This window comes from Euprymna scolopes, chromosome 15 (genome assembly GCF_053919585.1).
Source record: "Euprymna scolopes isolate OS-2025 chromosome 15, ASM5391958v1, whole genome shotgun sequence".
Lineage (NCBI taxonomy): Eukaryota > Metazoa > Mollusca > Cephalopoda > Sepiida > Sepiolidae > Euprymna > Euprymna scolopes.
In genome coordinates this window covers 5,754,964-5,782,728 of record NC_136496.1, presented here as the reverse complement: position 1 = coordinate 5,782,728, position 27,765 = coordinate 5,754,964, and the positions used below count along the sequence as shown (strand labels likewise).

At 31.9% G+C, this 27,765-nt stretch overlaps 1 protein-coding gene across 2 annotated transcripts in view; it reads left to right on the top strand.

Annotated features, from left to right (window-relative positions):
• Positions 1-6,869, top strand: part of LOC145293707 (cilia- and flagella-associated protein 107-like) — a 30,187-nt gene extending 23,318 nt beyond the window's left edge. For both annotated transcript variants that reach the window (XM_080140138.1, XM_080140137.1), the window contains 2 exons: positions 1,104-1,398; positions 6,584-6,869. In XM_080140138.1, coding sequence (XP_079996264.1) covers positions 1,104-1,398; positions 6,584-6,810 — 522 coding nt within the window. In that variant the 3' untranslated portion in view covers positions 6,811-6,869. The remainder of the gene's footprint in view (positions 1-1,103; positions 1,399-6,583) is intronic.
• The last annotated feature ends 20,896 nt before the right edge of the window (positions 6,870-27,765 follow it).

Sequence of the window (27,765 nt, the reverse complement as noted above, 5' to 3'; positions counted from 1 at the left end):
AAATATTTAATGATAGAGTTCTTATTTTTCCCCGATTACTGTAAAAAAACAAACAAACAAACAAAAAAACGTTAAATGTGTAGATATTTTAACGTAAATATACACTTGCGGGGGTGGGTGGGGGGTGGGGGTGATCTATAGATTTTAGTTTCACTGGTATTTTAAAATCAATAAATATTTATTATTTTATCAATACTACTAGCAGAAGATTTTATTTTAAACAAAATCAGATAAAAAAAAGCCAATTAAAATGATCATTTTGGGCATCGGAAAATAGGCACATGTTTTTTTCCGATTCTGATACTGATTCCCACAACAGTTCCGATTTTTTGAATTCTTGATTCCGATTAATTGTTACAACAGAGGTTGATATGCCGTAAAACAATCGAGTCATATAGAAGCACCAAAATAAATTCCGGATTTGTTTTACTTTACACATAGATTCGGAAATGTTGTCAAAAAAACAAATATATAACAAATAAATGTTATCAAAGGCAAGATAAGTTACTTTTCTACCTAACTGGATAAGTTTTTAGTGTTTTTATTTAATGTAAAATGTTTAATCGGTTCGAAAATCATACAGTGTTTATTGGTATATTTGAAAAAGACAAATGGCAGCGAGCTCTCAGTTGAATACGTTAAGTTTGTTAAAATGAGTTCAAACTCAAAAATTATACAAAATACTGTTAGAAACTCACACAATATATGTTACCGTGACCTAGGCTGACATATATTCGGTGGGTTTCTAACAGTATTTTGTATAATTTTTTAGTTTGGACTCATTTTCCCAAACTTAACGTATTCAACAGCGAACTCACTGCCATTTGTTTTTGTGTTTTTTTTGTTTTGTTTTTTCAAATATATCGATAAACACTGCATGTTTTTCGAACCGATTAAACATTTTACATTTAATAAAAACACTAAAAAATTATCCAAGTTAAGTAGAAAAAGAACTTATTTTGCCTTTGATAACATTTATTTGTTATATATTTGTATTTTGACAACTTTTTCGAATCTATGTGTAAAGTAAAACAAACCATAAATTCCAAAATCGAAACCGTGTAATGGAAACCTGCCAACTCCATGTCTCCATTTCTTTTCAGCTGCAAAATGACTACTCTGCGACAAAGAACGTTTACAAAGGAGTTGCCTCCTTCGATCCTTTGGATCATGGTGCTGCTCGAAGTTTAGCGTTTCAGACACGGATGAGAAACGAGACCGGGGTGAGCCGGGATTATATGTTTAAGCAGGATGACACCCTCTACGACCACAACCTAATTACGATGTACGATGAGAATTACAATCAGCGTTGGCGGGAAAAGCAGTTGCCGGAAATGCGCGATTGGAATTTTGCACATCTCGCCTGGCTTCCAGAAAAGACTGATCATCCCCTTTTCGGTTCGTATGAGTCGATTCCCTTTTTATATTGTCCCGTTACATTTTTGTGATTCTGTACTATAATTGAATATCAAAAAATGAGCATTCAAAAAATGAGCATTAAAATTGGATATCAAAAAATGTGCATTATAATTGGATATCAAAAAATGAGCATTATAATTGGATATCAAAAAATGAGCATTATAATTGGATATCAAAAAATGTGCATTATAATTGGATATCAAAAAATGAGCATTAAAATTGGATATCAAAAATATGCATTATAATTGGATATCAAAAAATGAGCATCATAATTGGATATCAAAAAATGAGCATTATAATTGGATATCAAAAAATGAGCATTATAATTGGATATCAAAAAATGAGCATTATAATTGGATATCAAAAATGTGCATTATAATTGGATATCAAAAAATGAGCATCATAATTGGATATCAAAATATGAGCATTATAATTGGATATCAAAAATGTGCATTATAATTGGATATCAAAAATGTGCATTATAATTGGATATCAAAAAATCTGCATTATAATTGGATATCAAAAAAGGAGCATTATAATTGGATATCAAAAATGAGCATTATAATTGGATATCAAAAAATGAGTATTATAATGTGATATCAAAAAATGTGCATTATAATTGGATATCAAAAATGAGCATTATAATTAGATATCAAAAAAGGAGCATTATAATTGGATATCAAAAATGAGCATTATAATTGGATATCAAAAAATGAGCATTATAATTGTATATCAAAAAATGAGCATTATAATGTGATATCAAAAAGTGAGCATTATAATTGGATATCAAAAAATGAGCATTATAATTGGATATCAAAAATGTGTATTATAATTGGATATCAAAAATGTGCATTATAATTGGATATCAAAATTGTGAATTAAAATTGGATATCAAAAATGTGCATTATAATTGTATATCAAAAAATGAGTATTAAAATTGGATATCAAAAATGTGCATTATAACTGAATATCAAAAATGAGCATTATAATTGTATATAAAAAAATGAGCATTATAATTGGATATCAAAAATGTGCATTATAATTGGATATCAAAAATGTGCATTATAATTGTATATGAAAAAATGAGCATTATAATTGGATATAAAAAATGAGCATTATAATTGGATATCAAAAAATGAGCATTATAATTGGATATCAAAAAATGAGAATTATGATTGGATATTATCAGATTGACAAGAAAGTTCTTGCATTTTTTCGTAATTTTTTGATATATTACTCTTTTCGACATAACAATTAAGTACATAATATTGTTTTTGCTTAAAGCGATATATTTAAAAAAATCGATTTGTTGATTATATCTTAACAAGCCCCCACCCCCACCCTTAAATACTATTAGAAAATATTTTGGTTGGCCACACGGAATTCACAAGTAGAAATCCGTTTGTTGTTTTTACGGTAGTCTTTTCAAGTATTTCATTTTATTCAAACTCAACCAGCGCTCATATCAAGGAACACAAACCCTAACGTGAATTCCGCGTGACCAACGCACCGTTCCGACACTTGAAAAGACTACAGTAAAAACAACAAACGGACTTCTGCTGCTCCAACAACAGCATGACAAAAGAAAAAAAGAAAAAAAAAGACATACTAAAGATGAAGTTTAGCTTCGAAATATATTTATAAATTCCGATATAAATTTCAAACAAAATAAATATCTCTTTATTTTGTAATAATGCATTGTTTCGGCTTCAAAAGTATCTAATGCGTATTTCATTTTATTCAAACTCAACCAGCGCTTCTATCAAGGAACAAGAACCCTAACGAGAAAAAAAAAATTTTTTTTTTCAATTTTATTGTGAAAATAAAATCTAGTTTTTTTATAAATGAATATGATGACGTAATATAACGCTTTTAAAATTGGAGACGATTAATTGACTTCATAGTAGTTCGCCATTTTTTGAAAGTTTTTTTTTTCTTTCTGACTTCCGGTTTTTGCTGTTTATTTAACTGGATAATTAGATATGTTAACGCGGACAAGAAAGCTGTTCTTAATATGGGGGTAAGGATGAAGAAGGGCTTTCACGTTATCTAAAAAGAAGATAATTATTAATCAGAAGGGACCATATAGTTGCTTGTCACTCGTCTACGGAGCAGAAATCGAAAGTGAAAAAGAGCAGACAACCTTTATTATAACTAAAGTTTTCAAAAAAAAAAAAAAAAAGAAAAGAAAAGTTCACAACGTAGTAAATATACTTTTTTAAATAAGACATGTTACAAGCCCAAAATGTGGGAGGGTGGTATCAGATTCGGCTGTTGTCCTCTTGGTTTATTCTCTAAACTAGTTTCAATCATTCATTTGTAAAATTTTCTTAACACTATTCATAATGGGTTTTATTTACAAAAAAAAAATATGTACAAATTTATTGGAGCGTAGAGATGCTAAAAAACATAGATTACTAAAAACTGAAATGAAAAAGTATACAAAAAAATTCTCATATTTTGCCCTTTCCCTTATCAATTTTTGGGGTGGGGGGGATTCATATCTTAGTTTTTTTACGTATTAAAATATACTGGAATGATGAAATAAAATATATTTAATTTTGAGTCACAAACGTTGCCGATTTATACAATTTTTCGTAAAAAAGAGAAGTTGGAAAATATAGTAAAATTATTTCAGTTTTACGAAAGTTAAATTATTTATTATTTACATTGAACAGTGTTTGCATGTGTAATTTCAAAAGATTTCCGAAATTATTATTTTTTTTAATGATTAAAGGTTTCAAGGTTCGTGGGGAAAAATGTGGAAGATTCAGTCTTAAAACTTATATCCTATATAATATTTTGTTTGCAAAAATTTCCCTCTGGACCAAAGTAGCGTAGGTTCACAACAAGAGATGCCACATACAAGTTTATTATGTCTACACTATTAGCCACTATCTTATATAATTTTAAACGCCATTTTAGACACATTTATTCGTTACAATTAAATCCTACATTTCATCCTAAGAGCAAAACATCATCACAATCTTACCATCTTTCGAGGAAGTAGTTTCTATTTTTCCCTCTATATCTAAAGTTCTCATACCGCCACCAGTCATCACCAAGAAGAAATAAACGCATTATAACTATATTTTCTTGGCACTCTTCCTAACTGGATCATATAATCATAGACATACCATTATTTTTCAATTTCCCGCTCCAAAAATAATAATTTCTCCCATCTAAAATTCCGGCAATTCTCATTGGCTGAGCTCGGAATATTCTCATATTACGGAATTCTATTCTTCTCTATATAAACGAACAGTTATTACAATTTAAAAATTAGCATCACTAAGAAACATTATTTGGCCTGGCGATGGGTTTGACACACAAAAAAAACACATATGTTTTTATAACTATTGAAACAAAGAAAGAATTTATTGTATATTCGGTAAACTTAGAATATACGTACACTTAAAAAAAAAATTATTTCTGGCCCGTTACTTTGTTTGCATTTACATGTGTTTCTGTGTACCTGTGTTCCCGTCAACGTGTGTTACTAAAAAACACAACTTCCGCTTTTAAATACTTTGCAAAAATATTTATTAGATGTTAATAAACATTACAAACTGCAAGTTCTTTTTCGATAATTCTATCTAAGCAGTCATTAACATGTAAATAAATATCTCGCTTGTCAAATGGAATCGTGAAAGTACATATTTTATGTAATAAAGTTTAATTAATTGTGACATGACAAATAAGTAGATAATATTGATTTTCAATGAAAATTCATTTTTTTTTTTTAGTTTTGATTTTTGCTGTAACCATTTATGACCTGGATGAACTAATTCGTTCAGTCGTAAATAAATGAACTTAACGGCATAAATAAAGTGGGGATTGATTCAAGCATGCCTTGTACGTATTAGTTCAGTATCTGGATAGATGCCAGATACCTCCAGATTGCAACTGTTTCTTTGCTTACATTCAGTATGCCGCCATCTGTCTTAGAGTGTAGAGGATTTCATTTGTTGTCATAAACACACTTTTTTCAAGCACTATGGATAATAATCAAGGTATATGTTGTGATGGCACCCACTCATTTACATATGTGGATAATATTACACATAAATAGCAAGACTCGGTTAGTCTGAGTGTGTGTTAACCAGAAGCTACCGAAGGCTGAGCCGAGAGCAGATATGTTCTCCAGCCAAGACTCTCTTACCTGACAACCATTATGTAAGTATACTGTGAATATACTTTTTCTAATACACTTCTTATTGATCTACCTTTGTTTGTTGAGTCTTCATTTGTATTGCCTTATACGTTATTTGGTTCAACCTGCAAACATAACAGTTGGCGACGAAGATGAACGTCAACCATAACAGTAAGTTTATGAAATGCAAAAATTCTCAGTGGTAATTTAACTATTGAACCTCATAATGAAAGATCATTATAGTGAAAAAAAGTTTTAAAACAAACTAAAATTAACAATAAATATTTTTTATCACCTGCATCATAATTCAGGTCAGGGTTAATAATGAAGAAACACACAGTTGTTTTTTATGCTTCTAAATGCATTTTATTAAAGAAATACATTTCAACGTTTTAAATCTCACAAGATAAATTTATATATGACATTTATATGCATAAAGAATGTATTTTATATAATCTTGAATGCATTTTATTAAAGTGATGAAGGTGGCATTATGATTTAATTTAGATTCTAGTGTCGCACTACAATTAATGTTGAGTCGGCGGGACCTAATTACTTGTTTACATTTTCCCATCACTTGTTCCTAAATATAGCTCTCCTCAATTTCTTGTGCATAAGAAACGCTATAACCCACGAAGAAAAGTTTTCTACAAAATTGACAGGGCCCTGATAAAGAGACCCTGAAAATATTTTTAAAAATCTTTTCTATATTATTATTATTAATATAGTTTTAAAGGTTGAGTAAAAGCTGTTCCGGGTAGTCCTCCAAATCTAACAACGATGTGATGAACTTCTATCCCAACTTTAATACTGTTTAACTTTACTCGATCTCGAACGAGCCTGTAGTTCGAATAAATTATATTATGAAAACTTGGACAATCTGAAAACCTTATGTCGACTCTCCTAATATAGAAGCGTCGATGTAGTTCGAAATTTGCACCGAAATTGAGTCGCGTCTATCTGTCTAATATGGAAGTCTTTGAAAATGTTTCGCAACTGTTGTACTTGCAGGTCGACCGACTCAGTTTGGTTTGTCTGCAACGATGAAAGACAAATGGAAGCACCAGATTACCAACAACTGCCACACATACCAAACGATTTATCAGAAAGATTATTTGTCAATACCCTCCACCGACTATTACTCGAGGAAACACTGTAATTCTAACCAACAGCCGATGAAGCTTTCACACGTACAACATCTACCGAAGCCGAGTGTTTTTCTCAAACCGATTTGTTAACCTATAGACAAAACTAATTGTTGCTTTGTGATTAATAAATACAAGTTTTGTGATATGAATCTGCGCCTCATGTTTTATGTTCAATGTCTTTGTTTTCACCTCTAACCTCTTCAAAAACGACCTCAGCTATTTCTCTCATTCTCCTTATTTAACATGGACGACTTTACTTATATCCATTGCCTATGGTTATTATACTACCAATAACATGGTAGAACAATAACAAATGAAAATTGGCTAGTCAGAATCAAAGTTTGATTTTTCAGCTTAAACGCTATTTGAGTCTTACTTTAAAAATCCGACAAGATAGTTTTATATGTTAGATCATTATATACCCAATAACATGATACAACAATAACAAATGAAAATTGGCTAGTCAGAATCAAAGTTTTTTTCAGCTTAAATGCTATTTGCGTCTAACATTAAAAATCTGACAAGATGGCTTTGTATGTGAAATTATTATATACTCAATAACATGGTACAAAAATAACAAATAAAAACTAACTTGTCAGAATCAAAGTTTAATACATCAACTTAAATGCTATTTAGGTTCAACATCGTAAATCTCACGAGATATGGTTATGTGTTAGAACTATGTGCATAGTTTCCTGTTCAGATAACTCCTATCCTAGCACGGTCGTTTATCAAAAACCTTCACTGCTCTTTTTCCGTCAACAACCCTCAACAACAAGTGCTCGTCTGAGCTCCAATCTATGGTCTCCCCTCGCCAAACTTTTACAGGAAATACTTGTCTAGCTGAAAACACTATCAATAGTCCCCCCCTTTATCCGTGCCTAAACCTAACTGTAGAATATACTGTTGTCATAGCCCTAGTGATGTATTGGAAACCGATAATCAGAAAACATCCTGTTAATGAAGGGAATCCGATTTTTACTAACGTTAACACCTTATACAGCCTAACATCACAAATGGATTTGAGAAGTTTTATCACTCACAAACAGAAAGGTCCAGCCTATAAAATCAACTGTAGATTTTTTTTGTAAGACATGTGCAGGTTCGAAATGAATGTTTCTATTTTTTAGAGCACAATTTAAACATGATTCTTGACTTGAGTTCAACTTTAATTCAAGTGATTATGTAAAAATAATTTCATATATGATTCAGTTGGTTCTTTAATAAGACAGAAGTGTATTTAAATGAATATTTCTTTTTAGAGCAGAATTGAACCAAAATACTTTATTTTTGTTGTTCAACTTTAATTCAAGTGATTATGTAAAAATAATTTCATATATGATTCAGTTGGTTCTTTAATAAGACAGAAGCGCATTTAAATGAATATTTCTTTTTAGAGCAGAATTGAACCACGATACTTTATTTTTGTTGTCCAACTTTAATTCAAGTGATTATGTAAAAATAATTTCATATATGATTCAGTTGGTTCTTTAATAAGACAGAAGCGCATTTAAATGAATATTTCTTTTTAGAGCAGAATTGAACCACGATACTTTATTTTTGTTGTTCAACTTTAATTCAAGTGATTATGTAAAAATAATATCAAATATAATTCAGTTGGTTCTTTAATAAGACAGAAGCGCATTTAAATGAATATTTCTTTTTAGAGCAGAATTGAACCACGATACTTTATTTTTGTTGTCCAACTTTAATTTAAGTGATTATGTAAAAATATTTTCATATATGATTCAGTTGGTTCTTTAATAAGACAGAAGCGCATTTAAATGAATATTTCTTTTTAGAGCAGAATTGAACCACGATACTTTATTTTTGTTGTTCAACTTTAATTCAAGTGATTATGTAAAAATAATTTCATATATGATTCAGTTGGTTCTTTAATAAGACAGAAGCGCATTTAAATGAATATTTCTTTTTAGAGCAGAATTGAACCACGATACTTTATTTTTGTTGTTCAACTTTAATTCAAGTGATTATGTAAAAATAAGTTCATATATGATTCAGTTGGTTCTTTAATAAGACAGAATCGCATTTAAATGAATATTTCTTTTTAGAGCAGAATTGAACCACGATACTTTATTTTTGTTGTTCAACTTTTATTCAAGTGATTATGTAAAAATAATTTCATATATGATTCAGTTGGTTCTTTAATAAGACAGAAGCGCATTTAAATGAATATTTCTTTTTAGAGCAGAATTGAACCACGATACTTTATTTTTGTTGTTCAACTTTAATTCAAGTGATTATGTAAAAATAATTTCATATATGATTCAGTTGGTTCTTTAATAATACAAAAGCGCATTTAAATGAATATTTCTTTTTAGAGCAGAATTGAACCACGATACTTTATTTTTGTTGTTCAACTTTAATTCAAGTGATTATGTAAAAATAATTTCATATATGATTCAGTTGGTTCTTTAATAAGACAGAAGCGCATTTAAATGAATATTTCTTTTTAGAGCAGAATTGAACCACGATACTTTATTTTTGTTGTTCAACTTTAATTCAAGTGATTATGTAAAAATAATTTCATATATGATTCAGTTGGTTCTTTAATAAGACAGAAGCGCATTTAAATGAATATTTCTTTTTAGAGCAGAATTGAACCACGATACTTTATTTTTGTTGTTCAACTTTAATTCAAGTGATTATGTAAAAATAATTTCATATATGATTCGGTTGGTTCTTTAATAAGACAGAAGCGCATTTAAATGAATATTTCTTTTTAGAGCAGAATTGAACCACGATACTTTATTTTTGTTGTTCAACTTTAATTCAAGTGATTATGTAAAAATAATTTCATATATGATTCAGTTGGTTCTTTAATAAGACAGAAGCGCATTTAAATGAATATTTCTTTTTAGAGCAGAATTGAACCACGATACTTTATTTTTGTTGTTCAACTTTAATTCAAGTGATTATGTAAAAATAATTTCATATATGATTCAGTTGGTTCTTTAATAAGACAGAAGCGCATTTAAATGAATATTTCTTTTTAGAGCAGAATTGAACCACGATACTTTATTTTTGCTGTTCAACTTTAATTCAAGTGATTATGTAAGAATAATTTCATATATGATTCAGTTGGTTCTTTAATAAGACAGAAGCGCATTTAAATGAATATTTCTTTTTAGAGCAGAATTGAACCACGATACTTTATTTTTGCTGTTCAACTTTAAATCAAGTGATTATGTAAAAATAATTTCATATATAATTCAGTTGGTTCTTTAATAAGACAGAAGCGCATTTAAATGACAGTTTCTTTTTAGAACAGAATTGAACCACGATACTTTATTTTTGCTGTTCAACTTTAAATCAAGTTATCATGTAAAAATAATTTCATATATGATTCAGTTGGTTCTTTAATAAGACAGAAGCGCATTTAAATGAATATTTCTTTTTAGAGCAGAATTGAACCACGATACTTTATTTTTGCTGTTCAACTTTAATTCAAGTGATTATGTAAAAATAATTTCATATATGATTCAGTTGGTTCTTTAATAAGACAGAAGCGCATTTAAATGAATATTTCTTTTTAGAGCAGAATTGAACCACGATACTTTATTTTTGTTGTTCAACTTTAATTCAAGTGATTATGTAAAAATAATTTCATATATGATTCAGTTGGTTCTTTAATAAGACAGAAGCGCATTTAAATGAATATTTCTTTTTAGAGCAGAATTGAACCACGATACTTTATTTTTATTGTTCAACTTTAATTCAAGTGATTATGTAAAAATAATTTCATATATGATTCAGTTGGTTCTTTAATAAGACAGAAGCGCATTTAAATGAATATTTCTTTTTAGAGCAGAATTGAACCACGATACTTTATTTTTGCTGTTCAACTTTAATTCAAGTGATTATGTAAGAATAATTTCATATATGATTCAGTTGGTTCTTTAATAAGACAGAAGCGCATTTAAATGAATATTTCTTTTTAGAGCAGAATTGAACCACGATACTTTATTTTTGCTGTTCAACTTTAATTCAAGTGATTATATAAAATAATTTCATATATGATTCAGTTGGTTCTTTAATAAGACAGAAGCGCATTTAAATGAATATTTCTTTTTAGAGCAGAATTGAACCACGATACTTTATTTTTGCTGTTCAACTTTAATTCAAGTGATTATGTAAAAATAATTTCATATATGATTCAGTTGGTTCTTTAATAAGACAGAAGCGCATTTAAATGAATATTTCTTTTTAGAGCAGGAGTGAGCCACGATACTTTATTTTTGTTGTTTAACTTTAATTCAAGTGATTATGTAAAAATATTTTCATAAAATCAACAGTAGGTTCTTTGATAAGACAGGGGCACGTTTGAAATGATTGTTTATGCACAATTCAACCATGATTGTTGATTTTTGCATTTAAAATTAACTTAAACCATTATTTACAGACAATCTTATAAAATCAGCAGGCTCGTTGGAAAGGTATTTTATTTTATCTTTTATTATTTTTAATTATGTAATTTATGTAAACATGGCGTAATAAACGATAAAGTAAAAGGTAATTGCAACTTCTCTTCCAATTTTCAGATTTTGTAATCATGCCCAAATGCATCTTATTTTCTCCTGATGAGTTAAGGGCAAAATAGATTCATTGATTGATATAAAATTAAGTGAATGATTTTGCACTACGGAACTTGCTGTCTTTGTTTTATAGATCTAAGATATCATGCACTCAGTGTGCCCTTTATCAAAATTCACACTAGCTAAGTTAATCGTCATTGGTGTAGGGCCCCTAATATATATCAGTAGCTACTAAATCAACATAATTAAAGAAATAAATTGTAAGATGGCCAACATCATGAAATTTGGAATATAGATTTTTGTCATTTGTTTGTTTATATATATATATATATATATATATATATATATATATATATATATATATATATATATATATATATATATACTAGCAGGCCACCCGGCATTGCCCGATCATAAAATATGCTTAAATATTAAATATGATATTTTGATGAATGCAGATTTCGTATTTAATATTACATTGAACTCAATATATAATAAAAATTTTAAAAGTTAAAAAAAATAATAAAAATAACTTGTGTGACACTTATCTGTTCCGGCAGATGCTGCAATCAAAGACCATTGTCTTTCTGGCAATGGGCTCCTGGTCCATGTAGGGGCAACCCTATATACCAAGAGACTCTCACTATCCAGCTCTCATTTCCCACCTCTCGGGAGCTGATCCCCTTTCCTCTCCCCCATCTCCACATTAAAAAACGGCCTAGTGCCTAATTTGCTCTCACGAGGAAGCAAATAAATACAGCCCAACTTATAACCAGGGATGCTAAGAACGAACTAATCAGATACCAGAATCTCCATATAAAATATACTGAATCTCTTTGAAGTTTGATAAGAATTATACAGAATCATTGCTGGGGTTGAATGAAAGATGGCTGATGTAAAGTTGAGGCAGGTGGCAACAGGTTAAACAGAAGTCAAACGGAAGTCGATGATGAATAATGTCACATTTTTCGAGCTGAGAGAAAACTAAGATTTTCAAATTAGCCTCTTCATGGAAGCTACATGAATGAGATATGACCAATAATGTTGACAACTCGATAATATAAACAGAATGTTACCTCGACGTTCTCTGTCCGTCTGTGTCACTTATTTCTGTCAGTTAGAAAGTTAAATTAATCAAACCATGACGGATGATAAATGACGTCACGTTTTTTGAGCTAAGAGAAAATGAATGTTCTCCATGGAAACTGTGCAAATGAGACATGACCAATAATGTAGAAAACTTGATAATCAGAATGTTACCTCAATGTTCTCTGTTCATGTGCATCACTCATTTAAGGAAAGTTAAAAACTAAATAACTCGATAAGATAACATTAGTCTATTTCTCTTCTGAGTTCAATTCTCTCCAAATAAAACAATTTATGAAAACTCTAAGCATACATTTGCTTGTGGCTTTCCTACATGAAAATATTTTTATTTGTTTTAGTTAAACAGACGAGTTGATCAACAACCACTCATGAAAAGAAGCAGAAAGTACACAAAAGACATATATATGCACATATAAACAACTGCATGCATGTAAAAACTTATTTTGTTATTGAAATATGTTTTCAGGAAATTCCAAAATGTTCTGTTGAAAGAATAACCAATTGCTTTGCAAAACCCTTATCCTTGAGTGGCCTTCGGGCCTTGATAAGTGGTGACTCCCAAGTAACAAACAAAAAGATACAATAACATTAGTCTATCTCTTTCTCTCTGCCGAGTAATTTCTTTGCAAATACAACCATATATGAAAACTCTCAGCACACGTCTCCTTGTGTCTTTCCTGCATGAAAATAGTTTCATTTGTCTTAGTTGGACGGAGACAAGATGATCGATGGCCACTCATGAAATCAAGATAACGAAAAACAGTGATGATGAAGATAATATAAAAGACCAGCACGTATAAACATCCACACGCATGTATAAAGACATTTTATTTATTAAAAATGTTACAAAACAGCGGCACATGTGAATGAGTTAGAGCAGTCGTTCGGGGGACGTGGGCATCAGTTTAACATTATTAAAAAAAATAATAAAATAAAAATAGAAAACGTAAAAACATGTATACAAGTTGTATTGAAATGTGAAAACTTTATTTCTCCTGTGAATTACACGATAAACAATTAAAGGCAAATTGGAGTCAGGGGCTAAAACCCTTGTGACATGATTGGTGGGAAATGGAAGAATTAGACAACAGGACAATATGGTATGAATGTATGCAAAGAGGGTCACACCTCTCCCCCTCCTCCCAGAAACAAAACAAAAAAAAACAAAAACGGATCAACTTTTGGTAACATGTTTAATTTTAGTGCATCAGAGTTGGGGAAATTAAAATATTTCAAGGGATTTGTATAAATATTCATGCACAAAAAAAATGAGGTGAATCAGAAGAATAGGCGATTCAAAGTCTACAGTAAACGATGTCAGATAGTAAATTATTGTATTTTTCTTAAAAAAAAAAAAAGAAAAAAAAGAATGAAAACAAGTTCAATAAATATTTCATAAAATAATATAAAACTAACAGAACCCGGAGAAATTCCACGATAGTTGAAAATTTTAAAAACACATTATAAACAAAATTAAATTAAAAATTAGAATAAAACAAATAATGACGAATGTTTTTAACCTTTTAAGGCTAAAAGAATTAATTTTAAAAATTTTCATTTTTCAAAGAACACTGTTTTGTACTTGTATTATGAATAATTTTTAATATAAACTATAAAGGAACAGATGTCAATTAACTTGCATAGTTTTTTTTTTTAATTTAAAAAAAATCTATAATAAAAAAAAATTAGTCTCCTTCAACATGATTTTTTTTTAATTATAAAATAAAATAACCAATTTGAAACCGGAAACAGACAGCTATATTTTTTGTTTATTTAAAAATTTTTGGAAAGAAAATTGTTTTAATGATTTTTTAACAGGTAAAAAGCGACTATAAAGGGAGGTAATTCGTTTCTCATTAATTAATGTTTGCAATGATGATCTTTTGTGTGACACCGGACGTCAAACAAGTAAAGTAATATTTAGATAATATAAAATTAAAATCAACAGATTTTATGGTTACACACAGCCGAATAGAAAAACAATAAATTTAACAGTAAACTCTGTCTCCATTATAGATTCATAGCAGCACTTACTTCCGGTCAGAATTTAAATAATAACTGACATCTCATTCGCTAAAATTAAACCAAATAATAAATCAACAAATAAATAAAAGAAATAATATACATATATATAAAAATAGATAAATAAATATAAAAATGAAAATGTCTACAGTAATATATAGCATGATAATAAATAAAGAAACGTTATGCATAAACCCTTTTCTGATTTACAGCTGTCCCGTTCCCACATTCAGTTCCGCTTTACGATATTTCAATGTTTTTCTTTTTTAAAGACATTCTTTGGTTGGTTGGTTGGTTGGTTTTGCTTTACGGCATATCAACCCTTTTCTGGTTATTTAATGCCGAATCTGGTGATTTTGAAGAACGATTTTTTAATATAGTATATTTGTTTTTTAAGTCGTATTCTATTTAACCCATAGTTGGGACTCTAACAGATACTACCACTCCGGATCAGAGTGGACCTGGGAGCAATGGCAATTAAAGGGTGGCTCCACACTCCCTAAGGCCTGCAAGCTGGAGCCTCACCATCGGATATAGTTTAAGGTCATATCCAGGACCGACATTCTTTGGTCTCTTTTCTTTTGAAAAAGAGATGGTATTCTCGAAATATTAAGACCTCCCCCATCCTGGTTATATCAAATAGTAAGTTTATATTTACTGATTTGTATTGTAATTATCTTAAAAAAATATAGATATATGAACTTAAATAAAATAACAAAACAAATAAGACCTCCTTTCGTTTTCCATTTTTTTCCAATACAACAGCCGGTTCCCTGCATTGCTATAGCCTTCTTATACTCCTCCATATGAAGTAATATATTGTTTTATAAAACTAAAAACAAATTCCAAACAATGAAATAATAATATTTTATTATATGGAAAAAAAAATTCATCAGACATTGTTTGCTGCAGACTTTGAGTCACCTGTTCTGAATTACCAAAAATTGTACTTGAATATTCAATACCAAAAGTGAAAAAATGATTTTACACGTGTTTGCGTGTAATGCGTATAATCATTTTATTCTGTGTTTATCCTGCACAATGGGGTTCACACTTGAATGCCTACTGGATACTTTCCTCAAATGTCGTAGGTCTCTCTATACGGAGGTTTGTCAGGACAACATAACATGAGGATATTTTTCAATATAAGTAAATATTCAAAATAAAATAGTATTCGAAGCCCAAATAAGATCTCCTCAATACAGCTATCCCATATTAGTTAATATTAGGAACGGCACAATTTATCGAAGTGATGTTGCCTAGAGTAACAATACTAAACAGGATACTCTACCAGACTAGATGAATTTTTGTTTCGGAATCTAATAAAACTTAAAAATCCAAAGAACAATATATTATCGCATGGTTAACTGGTCAATTTGGGAAACGAAAACTCAACTATGTATCTCATATAGAATTCGCGTGTTAGTCCTAAGAGGGGGGGGGTCACTTGATTTCTGAGAACTTTGATTTGAAGTAAAATGAAACCAAAAAAATAAATAAAAACAATATGGTCTCTGAAAGAAATGAGCACTATACCGGTTGTAGGGCCGACTGGTCTAATGCAAAAGATAAGTCTAAAAAAACAAAAATTCTTAGACAATCCCTGGAAGACCAAGAGACATACAGATAACAGTTTTTAAAGGGACCAAGTCTATCCTTAAATGACCCCTCAGATATAAAATTAACTGGTAATTGAGCATAACACTGTAGCTTAACTTTCAAACACGTCGTTAGAGGGCGTCCGCATCTCTCTATTGAGATATGGAAGCACGAAATGGAAACAATATCTGCTTTTCTCCAAAACTGCTTACTTATATATTTGGGTAAAGTATTAAGATATTTTGTTTTGAATTATATTTATTAACAGAAACGTGAAAAAAACAATGAATGGATTGTGAAATATTGTTTTGAATTCTTAAACTTTTTTTTTTATAAATTTTTATTTATTCATTTTTGGCAAACTTTTTAAATATTTCCAAAAGATATTTATTTACAGAAATAGAAAAAAAATACAAAAAAACAATGAATGTATCACATATTTCTACATTTGTAACTGTAAAAATAGATGATACGTTCATTGTTTTTTTTTTTTTATGCTTCTCCTAAATGACTGCAGAAATTCCCCTCTGGAACAAAGTATCTTAGGTTTGCAACAACAGATGCCACATACAAATTCAATACATTTAGGCTAATAGACAATATCTTATGTAGCTTTTGACCACCATATTAAAATGCTACATTGCATCCTACTAGCAACACTATCACAATCGCAACATCTTTAAAGGAAGAAGTTCCTATTTTTCACTCTAAATATTTAGTCCTACCAATACTCCCAGTTTTGTGCTTCCATATTTCAATTGAGAGATGCGGACACCCTCTAACGACGTGCTTGAAAGTTAAGCTAATGTGTTACGCTCAATTACCAATTAACTTGTAAGAAAATCAACTGTGAGCTCCAGGAGAGAACCCGTTGATCTCTAAGAACAAACTGAATTAAAAAAAAAAAAAAGATTTGTCGTATTATTTGAATTATTCAAACTTTAATGGTGAATGCTCTGATGCACTGCAGACACTTGTGCCCCCACGACTTAGACACCCTCGACAAACCCGACAGGCAGCTAAATCCCACCCCCACACAGTAGAGATCCCTAGATGTAAAAGATCTTTCTACTCCAGTAGTTTCTTCCCTAGAACCGCTAGACTCTGGAATTCGATTCCAGGTTCCTGCTTCCCTAACTGTACTGACATGCAGAAGTTCAAGTGCAACGTGAACCAACATCTTGCTGCCCAAATCCCAACATAGTGCCTCAGTAGTTGCTGCTCCTGATAGTAGCCCCCCTACACCAAAGTGGCAATGCGCCTTGTTTGGGGTGAAAATGTAATTAAAAAAAAAACAAAAACAAAAACTACTGTTCTCATTTTGAGTTCTATCCGCACAATGGTTCAGCTATTTTAATCTCCAACCTTCTTCAGGTTTATCTGGTCGAACTTGGGAATCTGCGCGGAATTTTGATTGGAACCTTTATTTAATCCAAACGCTCATTCTGACAACCATGACTAGGTAGAAGTAATTTGCACTTGTGCAATGGTGTATGGATAAGGTAAAAATTCATTTCTAAGTGACACTCTTCTAGAGGTTGAAGGTTCAATCTTCGATGCGGACAATACAATTGTGAATTAATTAAGACTTCTACCTGGTCATAGCTGACAGAATTAACGAATGTTACCCCCATGGATTAAATATGGATTCCATTTAAAATATTGTGCAGATTCTTGAATTCAACAAGATATCCTTGAAGAAGGCCAGAGGTTACATCGGTCGAATGACACTCAAAATGAGAACAGTAGTCCAAATAATCCAAAGTTGAGAAAAATTGTGAATAATATGTTTGGAATACGCAGAAAAAAAATTCTGGTTTTCTTTTGAATCTCCGGACAACTAATCGTATCTTTGTTATTTACACAATGGTTCAGTTGATTTAAGCCTCAGTGATCTTCAGGTGTATGAGGCCATGGCACAATGGATAAAGGTGTTGCATTACAATCAGTTCTCAGTGGAGGTTGCAGTTGAACCTTCATGAGAGCAGATAACTAAAAATTACTTAACACTTCTACCCAATCACGGCTGGCAGAAGGAGAACAATCTACCCTCCCATGGATCAAATAATATGCACAGTTCAAAATCCTGTGTAAGTTTGAGATAAAGTTTTCCATATTTCAAACATTGGAAGTTAAATCGGCGAAAATAGTAACCAAGATGAGAATAATAGTCCAAAAAATACAAATTATCAATCCTCATCTAAAAAAACGTCTGATTCTTGTCCAGAATTCTTTCTATGTTAAAAACAAAAATAAAGATCTGTATGATGTACATACCTGTGACAAAACAAACATATCATATTCCAAAAATCATGTGAATCGATTTAGTATTTTTAAATAAAATCAAATTTTAAAAGCATTCAAAGAGTGACTGTGATGCCTGCCATTTCGAAAAAAAAAAAAAAAAAATCTAAGTAAAGGAGGTAACACAACAATAATTCATACTTGCTAGATTTATGTTGTAATGCCTACGAATTCCCATTAATCGCTTAAAAATTATTTTTTTAAAAAAATAAAATACTTGATCAATTTGTGATTTTTGGAATATGGTATTTTCTTCTAATTAGGCCTCGTTTCTTAGTGTTTTGTCCGAATGAAATGAAACATTGGTCATAACTAGTTTATTATATTCAAAACATCACATCAAAACACTAAGGTTTTTGGCCTTTTTTTCTCCATTGACTGTAAAATGCTCAGAAAAACAATTGAATGTCCTCTGTTTTTTTTTGGGGGGGGGGGGGTCACCCTATATACACCATACAGATTTTTTTTTTTTTTTTTTTTTTTTAAATATAAGGGACATTCTGGACAAAAGCAAAAATTCTTAAAACAGATAATTACAGTGTTTGAAAATCAGTCAACATGCTCCCTCATTAAATTTCTTTTACATATTACGGAGCCAAAAAATGTCTACAGTTAAAACATATAAAACGTATTTATTCCCATGTCATTATGTACTCTGACGTACCCTAAGATTGGAGCCCAGTGCTTCGATGGACTTCTTTTTTTTTTAACACTCACATTCATGCCTAACAAGGCATATCACCACTTGGACATAAGGAATTACTAATTGGGATCATATGTAGGAAAGATTAACAAAATGTTGATTTAGGTTACATTTAAACTTCTGCATATCAGTACAGTCAGGGAGGCAGGTAGCAGGAAGGGAACTCCAAAATCTAGCTGTTTGAAAAAAGAAACTTATGAGTAAAACGCTTTCTGGCATTTAGGGACCTTAACAATAAAGGGGTGAGATTTTGTTGCTAAATGGGTTTGTCAGGGATATGTACGTCGAGGGGACACAAATGTAATGAGTTCATCAGAGCAAATTCCATTAAAATACTTGTAAAACAGGTGCAGAGATGCAACATTATGACGATGGGACAGGGGTTGGAGCTTAGTTGACAAAGTGGGACCTATTAGATTGACAACTCTTTTTTGGACTCTATCCAAGAGGGAGAGACTAGTGATAGATGTACCAGCCCAGATGTGGCAACAATACTCCATCCATGAGTCAATGGTGGTTTTGTAGACGTACAGAATACTCTCGGGTGTGAATAATTTTCTAGCTTGATAGAGTGAATGTGCCTTTTTTGCAGCAACCTTTGCAATGTCCTCAATGTATTTGTTCCAGAGCTCTGACGGAAAAAGAAGAGGAAGAATAAAAATGAACTAGAAGCATATAATCAAGATAGATTTGATTGCAATGGGAAGAAGCTGGAGGGATGCTGTGGATCTGGGTCCAGATTGAAAACGATGGTTTAATTTGCCTCATACGTCACATGACATGAGAGTTCTTAAGTGTAAGTGTCATTCATTTTGGTTTTGCAACCGTCTGCTTTAGTACGGAAAAATGATCTCAAATTCATTGCTTTCTTCATGCACAAAATCATCAATTAAAACTAGCGAGACCTGTGGAAATTCCACAGGGGTACTCATTCATATGTAATATATTGATCTTGGCATTCTGTAGATGTTCAGTGTAAATGGAGACGCTCTGATATTATTGTAGCTTTTTCTGTTAAAACTGCAAAAGTATTTATCTCAGCTAGCACGAACACCCGGCAAAGCCCGGTCGTAAAGTACGCTTAAATATGATATTTTAATTCTTGCAGATTTCGTATATATTTTTATAGAGTTAATGTTCTATCGATTTTTTATATGTTATAAAGTTGCGATTTAAAAAATAAAAAAATATATCCATATAACTTGAATTGAAACCGAAATAAAAACTTAGGAAATTATATATATATATATATATATATATATATATATATATAATTATTGTTGAGCTTGGCATTATCCGGATAAGTTTTCTTTTGTGGAATTGAACTTTCTCTTTTCCTTTTACATTAAGCTATATATATATATATATATATATATATATATATATAACTTGAGTTCCTCCAGCCATAATCGAAACCGAAACCAAAACTTATGAAGAATTCTTGGTAAAATTATTTATGACAAGAAATGGAAGAACATAACAAACGACTCGGATGTAAGCATGACACAGAAAATAACACACACGCTATCGTATTAATATATATAGATAAGTTTTAGGAACACAAATTTTCTTTTAATTTTCGTTTATTTAAAATCAATAAGCATGGACAATGATTATAGTTGCTTTTTATAGATTCAAGATAATGATAGATGTGGGGAGTTTTTTAGCATGGTAGAGGGAAGCCATCTTTTGTGCAGCAATGTTGGTAATGTCTTCAATATATTTGTTTCAATTCATGTTGCCAGTGAATATTAAACCGGAAAATTGGAACGAAGAGCTCACAGGTAGGGGTATTATTAGACATGGCAATCAGTGGTTGAGAAGGTTTCTTGTAATTGTTAAAGGAAAGAAGTTTAGTCTTAGTAGCAACAACAGGTAGTATCATTAATAATCTGCAAATGACATCCAGGTTGTCTCGGACATACCCTGAGATTGGCCTCAGAGAGAATTACGGCCCAAGTGCTCCAGTAAACTCCTGATGGAAAAAGAGGAGGAAGACCAAAAATAAACCGGAAGCAGATAATCGAGAGATTTGATTGCAACGGGAAGAAATTGGAGGGATGCTGTGGGCCTTGATTCAGATCAAAAACGATCATATACTTTATCTACATCATCCGTTGCAAGACACAGGAGTTCCTAATTCAAAGGAAGTCATTGTGTACTCATTATATTTCTGAAGAAAAAGGGAGCAGTGTTTTAGTCATTCCCCTTAGTTGACATCTTTTAACACCAGGGGGCAGTGTAAAATATTAGGACCCTACGTCAGAAAGTAGAAATTATGATAAATAGTATGAATTTTGGCATGGGTTACACAATTACATGTCACTATAACCTGACAGCAAACAGAAATAGATCCAGTGCAGCTAGCATGATTGAGATGAGGAGAGTCAAAAGTTAAGATGAAATGTGCTAGAAGTCCGGTGTCGGATGATATTACAGAGAAATTACATCACGTGTTCAGGGAACAGAATGGAGTTTCTACACAGTTGGAGACAGGAAGTGAAAGAAGCAACATGCATTTGAAGATGAAGAAATAATCTGAATGAATGTTGCACCGATATCTGCCGTCTGCATCTCTCTACCTCCAAGACTAAGAAGAAATTAATTTTAGCCTCTCTTTTAGTCTCTCTCCCTCATGAACAAACTTTCCCTCCCCAATAAAACCTTTGAAACCACAACAAGTTTCCATTGTGTCTCCATATGAGTTTTATTTGCCAGAGTTAAACAACCAAAAGATAATGTAACCACATGAAAGAGGGATGATTAGAGAGTGGGTGCCAGCAATCATGTGCGTAAGATTTTTTGTTTTGATCGCTCACTAGCAAAACCTACAAGTGCACAAATACGCGCGTGAACATGTCCAAACGTATTTTGTTTTATGAAAATGTTATTAAAATAGGTCAGCTTTTTAATGGAAATTTCTCCAGACAAAGCATGAAGCCACTTTAAATATTTTTTTAAAACTTCTTAAAGGTAAAAAATTAGCCAACGGTAAGTGTTTGATGGATAGATTTCGCCTTAGAACCCTCCCCCCTTTGGCAGAAACATCGCTCATGGAATTTGAGAAATAAAAGATAAAATAAGAGAAGTGAAAGTTATGAGGTTGCCGAAAAGATTATAGCAATACATGTGGTGACATACAGAGAAGCGGACATTCACTCTGTGACATCTAAATTAAAAGTGTTTTTAAAATTGTTCCTACACAGCATTACATATTAGAAGCCTTATGTCAATGGCAATTAAGTTAGCATAAATTTTGACAAGGGTCACATTTAGTACATGTCAGGATAACCTTAATCTACAAACAGAATCATTCCCAGAGGCGGGTGACATAAAGTTTAAGCAGAGGGCAGCAGATCAAACGCTATAGATAAAGCAGTCAAAATATGATAAACAATGTCATGTTTTTAAGCTAAAAGAAACAAAGGATTTCAAATCAGTTTCTCTGTGGAAGCCGTGTGAATGAGATATGGGCAATAATGTAGAAATAATCTAAGTGGAATAGTACCTCGATATCTACGTGTGTGTGTGTGTGCATCACTCTTTTCAGTTAAGTTAGAAAGTTATGTAAAAAAACGGAGCATCAGTCTCTCTTTTGAGTTCTCTCCAAAACAAAACCATTTATGAAAACATTCAGCAAACGTCTCCTTCCTTGTGTCATCTTTCTGCATAAAAAGAAAACTCTTTCTACAGCAACTACTAGATGAAATGTCTGCGCCAGACAAGCACATATAAGCACCTCCACTTGTATGTATAAAGACTTGAATAAATTTAATTTTTTTACTAGGAGTGTCACTACTTATCAAAGCGCAGGGATCACTGAAGGATACGAGTCAATGAGTATTAAGTAGAAGATTAAACACTGCGATGATCAGTTATGGTGGAAGTGAGTAGGGTTTAATTATATAAGAGGACAGCTCAACAAGAACTTATGGAAAGAAATTTTCACATGAAATTTTCATTTAGTTTTAGGCACAGATAAAGAGTGAGGAAAATTGTTGATAGTTGTTGCAGCTAAATGAGTATTTGTTGGGGGGGGTACTATAGATCGAAATTCAGTCAAATACTTATCACAATACGGCTCCAATCTCTTCATGGGCGATCGACGATGACTTAACACTGATTGATCTGATGCAATCTCAAAGTTCCGACCTGGGATTAGGCATAATAACAGGACAAGGTGATACTAGTCATATCACGCATTATAACCAGGATTTTCTTTTAAATATTAAAATGGTTAATGCAGGTAAATAATTAAGATAATGACCCACTCGCTAAACGAGTTTAGTGAGGATCGTTTAGAAAAATAATTGTACAGGTGCTACAGAGATGTTTACTTGTTCATATAAAAGACTAGCCTGGATGACCGATTTTGCCCGGATGTTTGTAGTAGTGTGTTAAGCAAAAAAAGTTGTAATAGGCAGGCAGGCTCGAACCTGTGATGCGAAAGTGGGAATGAAGGTGGAAGTGTGGGTAAGGGTGTTGGTTTAGAATAAAAAAGGAACAAGGAAAATTGCGAGCGCTAAAATAGGACTAGTAAGCAGACTGGAACCTGTATCAAAAGTAACGATTGCATGTGAATTTGCTGTTTGCAATAAAAAAAAAAGTCTATTTAAATATCAAGCAAAAAAAAAAAAAAGTCTATTTAAATATCAAGCAAAAAAAAAAAGTCTATTTAAATATCAAGCAAAAAAAGTAAAATTCAATTCCAGCATATTTTGCATGAGATTTAACTGAAACAGGGGAAGTAACTCTTCTGCAAAGTTCTAAAATGAAGCACCTCCTTTTTTCCTCATGTCAAGAACGGCTGTAGAAATGATAACGTCATTTTTTTTTAATAATACTAATAATAACATGGGATGGAGGGGACAAATAACAGACTGCATTATCTCCCCTATTTTCAGATCGATTTTCAAAATTGCATATTAAGATAAAACTTTACTTTACATTCATATAAACGACCAAAAGAACACTTTTTCAGTAACTTTTACTTTCTTTTAATCATAAACATAGCAATATGCAGAACCTAAAAAAGTAGAATAGTTTTAATTTTAAAAAAAAATTGCATATTATTATTATTATTAACAGTTATAATTTTATAACAATTTGGTTCAATTTTTTTTTTTAATGGAAATTGCTCAAGACAAGGCATGAAGCCAGTTAATGTAAGGAGCTAAGAACAAAAGATGATTATCGCAAAGACAGGAGATGCCTTTTGACCTTAGTCTTGAAAAGACCAGGATTTTAGGTAGGAGGAAAACAGTCAGCAGGAAGAGAGTTCCACAACCTTGCAGTCCTTGGAAAGAAGTTAATGGAATAGGAAGCTGTTATTACAATGGGGTGTTAAAATAATAAATTGATCAAGACCAATAGACAAATGAGTCAAATGAGCTGGAACAAACGAAGCATAGAATAGAGCAAACACCATTTACAAAAGGGACTGAGATTAGCAATGTCTCGTCTGTGAGAGAGAATATATCATTTAATTGTTTCACAATGTTTCGGGCAACTATTCTTCTAGCCTTCGTCAGGTGATAACCGCGATGGATAGGAACTCTGAATCTCCTGACTTTTTTTTTTTTTTTTTTTTTTTTTTTACACAGTGATCACCACTTATCAAGGCCCGGAAGCCACTCAGGGATAAGGGTTATTGCAAGTACATTACGTTAGTGTGGAGATTTGATGAAGTGTTTACTTAAGGGGGCGGTTCATTAGGAATTTCTTAACGTTGGACTTGAAGACATCCAAGTTGTAGTCCGGTAGGAAGCAGGCAGACGGAACAGAGTTCCACAGGCGTGCAGTTCTAAGAAAGAAGCTTTGTTCATGGAATCCGCGTTTTGATTTACGCACAGATAAAGAGTGGGGGAAACTTTTGACAGTGGATTCAGCTAGACGGGTGTTTTTCGTGAAAGATTGGCGAGGGGGGACCAGAGATTGGAGTTCAGACGAGCACCTGCCATGGAAATAACGATAAAACATCCACTACACTTACTGCCTTCCGTAGTTGTTGTTGTCGTCTCAGTTGTGGCGCAGTTGATAGTGATGTTGAATCTCTACGGTTCCAGGTGAGAATTGTCTGAAGATAGCGGTTTCAATCCTATCCAAAGTCGGCCAGAGGCTTACTTGGCCGAAACGTGGTGAGACGACAACAACTATGGAAGGCAGTAATTGCAGTGAATGCAGTCAGGAGATTCAGAGTTCATATCCGTCATGGTTACCACCTGACGAAGGCCAGAGGAATAGTTGGACAAAATGTCATAAAACAACTTGTGAGAGAGAAGTCGCAGAATACTTAAATTTAACTTTAGAAACCCAATTAAAAACAGTATAATGAAAGGCACAGCTAAAAACAAAAACAAAAAAAAGTTGAACAAAAATTTAAGTACAGAGACTTTCAGGCAATTCTGGGAAGGCACAGCTAAATAAAAAATAAAATATTTTTACGAATAGATTTTTGTCAGCTGACAATTTTAAGTTTTAAATTTAAAAATATTTTTCTTTTTTGACATATTTCTTTGAAAATTTGAGGAAAATAACTACTTAGGAATATATATTTTTTAACACTAACATTATTTTTTGTGTAAATTTTATGATGTATATTCATATGTAATGAGAAATCATAGAAAGACCATAACACATTAATAGTCCCCCCATCCAGCTACCAGACAGCCAGTCAATCCTCCACCCCTTCTCCTCCTATGAGCAATGTATCTAACCATTCACACATCCATGAGTGAAAGTTGGCTAGACAAAGAAACCCCTACCCATCTCTCTTTCGCGTGCACTCTCTAAAAGTAAAAGAAGAAACACAAAGTCACGTAGCAACAAAGTCAAATACGACAATGAAGAAGACAAAGGCCACAAAGTGATCAATTTAACACACTCAAAACATTGCGTCATGTTAGCTAGGCTATAGTGTTAATCTGCAGCATATCAACCTGCATGCTGTGTCTCCAAGTCAATTCACATAGAGATAACTGCAAAGGGGCGGCTATAATTCCAGAATTTTCCTGTGCCACAAAGGAATCAGAATGGACATTGTTAAACATGTTTTTTTTTTTCAATCCATGACATGGCGAATGATTATGAAATCATCATAATACAACTTGATGCACTCGTTTGAATTATAAAACAAGATTAAAATCAACTCGGAGCTAATGTTAAGCCAAAGGTTAATTTAAAAGAGGCAGAAATTAAACATTTTTTACTGGGGAAAAACAAACGTCACAAGGATCAGAAAATTTTCTCAAAATTGATTCTACGCATAGCCAACCGAGAACAGACGCATGAAACCTCACATCCTGTTAGTTAGGCTATAGTGTGAATCTACAACATATCAACCTGCATACCATGCATCCAAGCCAATTCATGTAGAGATGACCGGAAAGGGGCGACTGTGAGGTCAGAGTTTGTGAGATGTTTTGTTTCAGTCCAGGATATGACAAAAGAATATGAAATCGCCTTAATACAACTTGATGCCTTTGCTTGAATTTATAAAGACAAGATTAAAATCAACTCAGAGTTACATCAGGTGACCGAAGGATTCACAGAGAGATGAGAATGAAATGTTAACATGCCGTCTAAAGATGAAGAGTAATTCGTATGAGGAAAAGATTCAGATAACCAGTTAAATGAGAAGAAAAATAGCGGCATAAAACGAAAGGAAAAGGAAAAGGAGATACGGGGGAAATAAAGGGGAGAAAAGATTGAACAATATATGAACGATAACATCTTTTCATTATTTGAACATCTTCTGAGTGTATTTTTTTATTCGATATTTTATTTTCTTATCATTGGTTGCTCATCACAACTAAGTTCTAGTGTTGGGACAACTAATCGGAATTTAAAAAAATCGCAGCTTTTTGAGGTATTGGAATCAGGGAAAATCTGAGCCTATTTTCCGATGCCAAAACCGATTCCTTTAATTATCTATTTAATTTTTTTTGTTTTTATAAAACGTCCTCCATTGCTTGCAGTAATAATAAAATAATAAATATTTATTGATTTAAACTTCCAGTAAGACAATCTCTAGATCACATTCTCACAAGTGTGTTTTTACGTTTGAGAAAATACATGCACATTGAAGATGTGTTTTTATAGTAATCGGGACAAAATAACTTTATAATAAAATATTTAGAGATTTATAAAGAATTGGAATTGGTAATTGTATCGGAATCGGGAATTTCATACAGAATCAGGAAAAATATTGGAATCGTCCCATTACTACTAAGTACCTTACATTTTCTTTTACCCAACCCCTGCTCCCTGTTAGACAGTCAATCAGACTTTGTAATAATAGCCATGCATAATGTTTTTTTTTTAATCGTTCGTTCATCTCTTATGATATTGTGACTGTATTCCTGTTGTTCATCCCTGCCTCGGTCCATTGAGTGGTTTTGTGGAATTTCCTTAAAGATTGAATGCCTTACCGTGATATAACGATATCTTATATGTAAATCTGTGTTTAACCATGTGCTTTGTTGTTCTTGCCATCTGTATGCATCGCTTGGGGATAGAATGAAGTAAAAGCTTATCTCGAACCAGAACACGTTTCAAAAAAGCGGCTGACATATCATTTTTTTTCATCAAGTAACGTAAAGAGAAACTGTCAATAAGCAGAGTCGAAGGAACAGCACCCAATTCTGGTCTCTCCGAGCTCGTAACACATAACAGAAGATTGTGGGTGTTTGTGTGCATTTATTATTTTATGTAAAACATATACATTACAGTGGTTGTTGGGGGATACCCAGGTTT